This window comes from Sardina pilchardus, chromosome 18 (genome assembly GCF_963854185.1).
Source record: "Sardina pilchardus chromosome 18, fSarPil1.1, whole genome shotgun sequence".
Taxonomy (NCBI): Eukaryota; Metazoa; Chordata; class Actinopteri; order Clupeiformes; family Clupeidae; genus Sardina; species Sardina pilchardus.
The window spans coordinates 2405168-2412221 of record NC_085011.1 but is presented as its reverse complement, the minus strand read 5'-3'; the positions used below and the strand labels follow the sequence as shown (position 1 = coordinate 2412221).

At 48.6% G+C, this 7054-nt stretch overlaps 1 protein-coding gene across 1 annotated transcript in view; it reads right to left on the bottom strand.

Moving 5' to 3' along the window:
• hspa12a (heat shock protein 12A) overlaps positions 1–1911 on the bottom strand; it is a 69754-nt gene extending 67843 nt beyond the window's left edge. Inside the window, exon 1 of the mRNA XM_062518899.1 lies at positions 1624–1911. Within this exon, the coding sequence (XP_062374883.1) occupies positions 1624–1663 (40 nt within the window). The 5' untranslated portion in view covers positions 1664–1911. The remainder of the gene's footprint in view (positions 1–1623) is intronic.
• Between the last annotated feature and the right edge of the window lie 5143 nt (positions 1912–7054).

The window sequence follows — 7054 nt, the reverse complement described above, 5'->3', positions numbered from 1 at the left end:
GTGTGAGAATCCCTGGATGCAAATTGAGGAATTTAACGAGCTTCTCTCGCCTCGCTGATCCTCAATCAGGACATCTCGGTCCTTTCATCCTCAGCGAGGCTACGTGACTCCGGTCTGGGGCAGAGCACAGCACCCTGCTCGCTCTGCTCGTCCGAACAAAGAGCTCTTTGTGTCCCTCTGCCCAAAGAGCCACGGTGGGGACGAAGCGCACTTACTGTAGGGACACCGGACACAACCAGCGCAGCTACTGATGTGTGCAACTAACAACCGATGGGTCTCTCCACCGAATTTGTATGTAGTAACCTAACCATGGGGCATTCATAGTGAATAGAAGTGGAGAGCTACAGGGTACAGTCCAGGACGCATATAGCAAATGGTCAGCACGGCAAGACGTGCCCGCAGGTTAAACAATGATATGCAAATCCTGCACGGCAACTCCATTAACAAGTACGTGTCACCTTTTTATGTTGGGACAACATCCAGGCGGCACATCCTGGGCCGTTTCACTCGTGTTAGCCTACAAGCACTTGAGCAGCGTGCTGAGTGTCACGACGTAGCCTACTCGTTTGCGTTTCTGAGAAAACGCGGAAGGTGGATCTGAGACATTCGCGTTAACTGAAATGGCTCAGCGTGTGCTCGGTTCAGCCTTTAATCGCTTCCATCTGTCCGAGTGGGCACCGTTTCGCATGCTGGAAGCCGCATCAAGAGCGAGATGCGACGCTCCTCCCGTATTGCATCACAGCAGCCGTCAGAGGCGCAACCGCCCTTCAAAAGGACAGTGGCCGCCCATCCTTTCACATTACTCACAGTCTCAATGTCACTGAAATAGCTTGCGATTGTTAAAAAATAATAATAACGCGCTCATTTCCCTTTTAACTCTCTAGAAAGAAAATGTGAGTAGCGACAGCACACTAAAGTCATAAGGGCGACCAGCTGGCTTTAAAAGGCCTGTCCTTGTGGTTATAAATACATAAATGCACAAATGCTTGGTGTACTGGTAGAGTGTCGCGTACAACCTGAACCTATAGTGCAGTGTGGCCTGTGCTGCAGGTCCAGCTCACCTGGAGTGATGAGGCATGCAGACTTTTGCTGCATTGAGTCAGGACTCCCAGGAGACGTACCACGTGACCCAGCTCTGCATCGCCTGCATCGCTGTGGAACTCGACTGTCCCGTCTACGCATTAATCTGAACCCTCCCGATAAACAAGCCTTCAGCAGCCACCCCAAACCCCCAAGAAGACAGATACCTGTCGTGTAGCAGCATATCGCGACTCATACGGATTCATATAATGTCCAAGGCGCAGAGCGGCAAGCCATTGCTGCAGTGGCCATGGTCTCGAACTCCTAACTAGTAGCCACTGTCCAGGAATAATGAAGACCACACAGACAGGTCATGTTTACTTGTTGAGCAATGCGCGGAATGTCCGAGAGACACATTTCATACTAAGACATAGAGTGGATAAAAGCCACTCCTTATTCTCTGCGAAACATCGTTCGCTTAACGGTATCCTGCGCACTGCATAAGATATTTGGCCAACTAAGTATACTGCGCTCTGCTGCAGCAATTAAAGCATTACAAGTCTGAGCACTTACAGAGAATGCAAAAATGGTCTATAACGTTACCTGATATTATTGAGTCTTTCGCCGATTTTCTTTCGGTCATCACACAGAAACTATGAGTTCTGCTCTTTCCTAGGGTAGCGAGAGACCGCTACACCCTGTAATCCCTACGAGAAGAAACGTCCTTGGTCACTTTCCTGCAGGAATCATTAGCTCTTTTTCACAAGAAACGCGCACTTGAGCTGCTCCTCTCCCTCTCCCTCCTCCCTTCTCTCTCGTCACCAAACCCACTCTAGCTTCAACGGCCTTGCTGCGGATGGCGCACTTAATTAGACATTTAAATGACGGCGTGGAGGATTGAGCCACACAGCCAGGGCGCCTCTTCGGGGTTTTGGCCGGCCGACACCTCTCAGGAAAGGAAGTCGACTTTGCTACTTTCCGATTGTTGGTCCTCCCGGCCCGGCCCCTCCCCTCGAGGCTGTTCTGGAGCGGACTGTTTCTCATTCCACAGCACGCGCCCCGCGAGGTGTTGCAGTCGGTTACCGCCGAACATCACACACACACACACCGCAGCTTTAGGTGCGCACCCCAGAGAAGGTCGCTCACCTTGGAAAATTATGTAAAACAAAAAGCTGTCCATATCATCCCAAGGACGACTTTAAGAAAGCAGAATGATATCCTTTCACGGTATAATACCATGGACTTGTTAGAGACACATCACCTGAACAGTTGAACAGTAGCTTACACCGGATAATATTGAATTTGAAAGAGTATTTGAATGAAGCTCTTCACTCATTTATGAGACTAAAGATGAGATAGATAACATATGATTCAGTGTTGTTGACACCTCTGCCATGTGATTGCTCTAATCCAGTGGCTCCCAAACTGGGGTCCGGGGACCCCATTAGGGACCGCCAGAGATTGTAGGGGGTTCACACAATGTTGCCTGGGCTGAGGTTGTCTTGTGAGGTTACCAAAATTATATGTGCGCATATTAAATGTATGAAGTCCCAATAACACACCCAGTTGGATCATCAAAACGGTATAATCCAAATTAACAGATATTTTTATTTCACATTTAAATTCATGTCGCCATTTATTCCTCTCCTCTGAACTTGCGTAAGCAACCATTAGGTCAGGCTATGCTAGACATTGGTATTCATCCCCAGACCCCAATGGTTGAACGGAACAATGTCTTGTACGCAGGTATGCAGGTTCATGTAGGGAGCCCTGACTTGGGCTTGGGCACCACAGCTCTGATCTATAAAGAATACCTGGATAGAGCATCTACGTCAAAATTCTGAAGCCTACATGGGGGCGGCCATTATGGGACCACTTGCCATAGGAATGCATAGACAGTAAAAGACAGTAAAAGAATGTTGCCGTTCTGCAACAATGGAATTGGAACACCACGCCGCCATTATGGGACCACTCGGGACAGTTCCATTGGCTTCATTGTTGATGGGTCAGCAACAATGAGATAGTCTATCCAGGTATTCTTTATAGATCAGTGACCACAGCTCTGATCCGTCCCTGATAGCAACACCAGGCCTGCTGATGTCCGCCCTGCACCTCTGTTCTGCTCTGGGCCATCAGCACCTCTCATGGCACTTGGGATATTACTGTACGCAAACAACACTACAATGCTGTTACATCAGAGGAAGGAGTAGAACCAGAGAGGGTTAAACTGAAGTCTTTGGGCCGCCGGTGGCAAAATGGTGGAGGCGTTTGTCGGCGACCCACCAGTGGACCGCTCCACCGGAACCCTGATGAGCAAAAGGTCAAAGGTCAATGGAGAACAAGGTCTGGCTCCAGTAGAACAGCCTGTTGCTATAGAACCGGGTCTGGCTCCAGTAGAACAGCCTGTCGCTATAGAACCGGGTCTGGCACCAGTGGAACAGCCTAGAACAGCCTATTGCTATAGAACCGGGCCTGGCTCCAGTAGAACAGCCTGTTGCTATAGAACCGGGACTGGCTGCAGTAGAACAGCCTATTGCTATAGAACCGGGTCTGGTTGCAGTAGAACAGCCTATTGCTATAGAACCGGATCTGGTTGCAGTAGAACAGCCTAGAACAGCCTATTGCTATGGAACCGGATCTGGTTGCAGTAGAACAGCCTATTGCTATAGAACCGGATCTGGTTGCAGTAGAACAGCCTAGAACAGCCTATTGCTATAGAACCGGGCCTGGCTCCAGTAGAACAGCCTATTGCTATAGAACCGGATCTGGCTCCAGTAGAACAGCCTAGAACAGCCTATTGCTATAGAACCGGGTCTGGCTCCAGTAGAACAGCCTATTGCTATAGAACCGGGACTGGCTGCAGTAGAACAGCCTATTGCTATAGAACCGGGTCTGGTTGCAGTAGAACAGCCTATTGCTATAGAACCGGATCTGGTTGCAGTAGAACAGCCTAGAACAGCCTGTTGTTATAGAACCGGGCCTGGCTCCAATAGAACAGCCTATTGCTATAGAACCGGATCTGGCTCCAGTAGAACAGCCTAGAACAGCCTGTTGTTATAGAACCGGGCCTGGCTCCAATAGAACAGCCTATTGCTATAGAACCGGATCTGGCTCCAGTAGAACAGCCTAGAACAGCCTATTGCTATAGAACCGGGTCTGGCTCCAATAGAAAAGCCTATTGCTATAGAACCGGGACTGGTTGCAGTAGAACAGCCTATTGCTATAGAACCGGGCCTGGTTGCAGTAGAACAGCCTATTGCTATAGAACCGGGTCTGGCTCCAGTAGAACAGCCTATTGCTATAGAACCGGGTCTGGTTGCAGTAGAACAGCCTATTGCTATAGAACCGGGACTGTTTGCAGTAGAACAGCCTCCCAGATAGCAATAGGTCAGTGGCCCACTGGCGGCCCACCAGCGGCAGAGTTGGCGGTCCAACGGCGGTACCCACCAGTGGCCCGCTGGAGTTTTGCTCATCGGTTGCTCCACCGGCGGCTCAGAAGCAGCTCCAGATATAGGGCCACCCTTTTGCCGCTTACTACCCACCAGCTTCTAATTGGCCTTATTTATGGCCATAATAATTAAAATGATGTACTAAAATAGCAATAATACATTATAACACTTTCCATTTGCCCTCAATCAGAACAATTCACAATTATTTACAGGGCTTACCAAAGTTACCAAATTGTGTGCCTGCTGATGAGAAACCTATAAATGTATTCTGTAATTTAATAATCCAATATAAAAACATTTATCCTCAGCAACTATCACACAGACTCACCACACATAGTATTAGGTTGAATACATTTTGTTTATTTATTTTACATGCTTTTGTTTATTTATTTTACATGCTCATTTACATGCTTTATTTATTTTACATGCTTAAACAATTTATTACAATTATTATTAATAATGATATACATATGCAACACACTCTTCAGGTGTAAGGACTTAAAAGCCACCTTTCCTGCTGCACCAGTCTAATTAATTTGGAGTGCCAGGGACCTCCTCAAAGCCCGGCCCAGCATCTTCTTAACAGCATCTTTGGTGGTTTTCCCTCCCAAAATAGCAAGTATGTTCACCTGAAATGCAAAGACCAAAATTACAATGGCATAACTTCCAGTCAAACATCTTAGCTGTTTTCAGCTTAAGCTGTTTTGCTATTTCATGCACAACCATCAAATACAGAGGGTAGCCTATATATGATGACAAAAACTGACAACATGTCATGTATCAAGCACACAACGCTCCACTTGGGAATGAGATTCAAGTTTAACAACATTCAAGGAGTTGAATAACGTGGCTCTCAATATATGATTATATCCCAAAAATGTAGTGGGGAAGGGAAAAGAGATGTGAAATGCGACAGTTGTTTCAGATAACAATGGCTACTCACATGGTCTCACTTCTCAACACCCATTCCGTGATTTGAATAGTATTTTTGAATCAGTGAGTATGTCAACATTAAAGCAAGGCAGAGCCACATTCATTACGAGAGCCAGGCTAGGACTTTTATGCCTACAATAATCACATGGCAAAACACTTAAAAAACAGACATACCAGTCAAATGTCCAAATGTCTCTCTTCTTCGTCGATTTTCGCGAATGGTTGGGACTCTATACTGCCGCCGCGATTTGCGGTGGTATTGCTCCGTTTCGCACGGAGCACTCCGGATTGCTAAGGTCTCTGGCTACGGACCTCCTGACGGACGAAGCCACCTCCGGGACCGGACGAAAGCGTCCGTATCCAGCTCAACCGGCGTAGGGTATGAATCGGCCTTTACGCTGGCGTCCGTCGCTGTCAGCAAAATGGGTAGCGGTCCTCCAGCGGTCCGAGGGTGGCAAGCCACCACCATCGCCACCACCGCGGGGCGCCACTCACAGCACGCCAGGTTATGTGTGTTTGGCAGCGGTCCGATGGCGGACCACAGTTGGCGTACCACCGGCGGCTGGCCATCTAGATGCCACCAGTGGTCCTCTATATACATGCTAGCTGGGCTATTGCTATAGAACCGGATCTGGTTGCAGTAGAAAGCCTATTGCTATAGAACCGGGACTGGTTGCAGTAGAACAGCCTATTGCTATAGAACCGGGACTGGCTGCAGTAGAACAGCCTATTGCTATAGAACCTAGAACCGGATCTGGCTGCAGTAGAACAGCCTATTGCTATAGAACCGGGTCTGGTTGCAGTAGAAAGCCTATTGCTATAGAACCGGATCTGGTTGCAGTAGAACAGCCTATTGCTATAGAACCGGGTCTGGTTGCAGTAGAACAGCCTATTGCTATAGAACCGGATCTGGTTGCAGTAGAACAGCCTATTGCTATAGAACCGGGTCTGGTTGCAGTAGAACAGCCTATTGCTATAGAACCGGGACTGGCTGCAGTAGAACAGCCTATTGCTATAGAACCGGGACTGGTTGCAGTAGAACAGCCTATTGCTGTAGGACCCCAAGTGGCATCACAGATGTCTGTTTGTGTTTTGTATTGTTTCGTTAAGACCACACCCAGCCCACCTTCTCTCCCTCCACTGCACGCACGCACATACACTCATACACACACACAAACCACCATCAGGTGGTTTGTGTGTGTGTATGAGTGTATGAGTGTGTGTGTTTGTGTGTGCGTATGCGTGTGTTTGTACTTACCTGCCTGCCTGGGTGCGTGGGTGCCTGGGTGCGTGGGTGCGTGGGTGCGTGCGTGCGTGCGTGCGTGCGTGCGTGCGTGCGTGCGTGGGTGCGTGCGTGCGTGCCTAGTCACCTTGAGCTTTGTCAACATCAGCAAAGGTAAGGTGGACTCATATGGTAGATAGCACATCATCCAGCCCAAGTTATCGTCATTGTTGCTCGGGTTCAAGTAGCTCTGAAGAGTGTGTGTGTGTGTGTGTGTGTGTGGCCATTGTTGCTCAGGGTCAAGTAGTTCTGAAGTGTGTGTGTGAGCGTCGTTTGTGTCAGACGAGAGTAGCTCGCGTACATGCAGTGTGCATGCGTCAGAATCTCCACACACACACAGAGCTGAGCGAGAGCAGCACTAGAGCGGCCA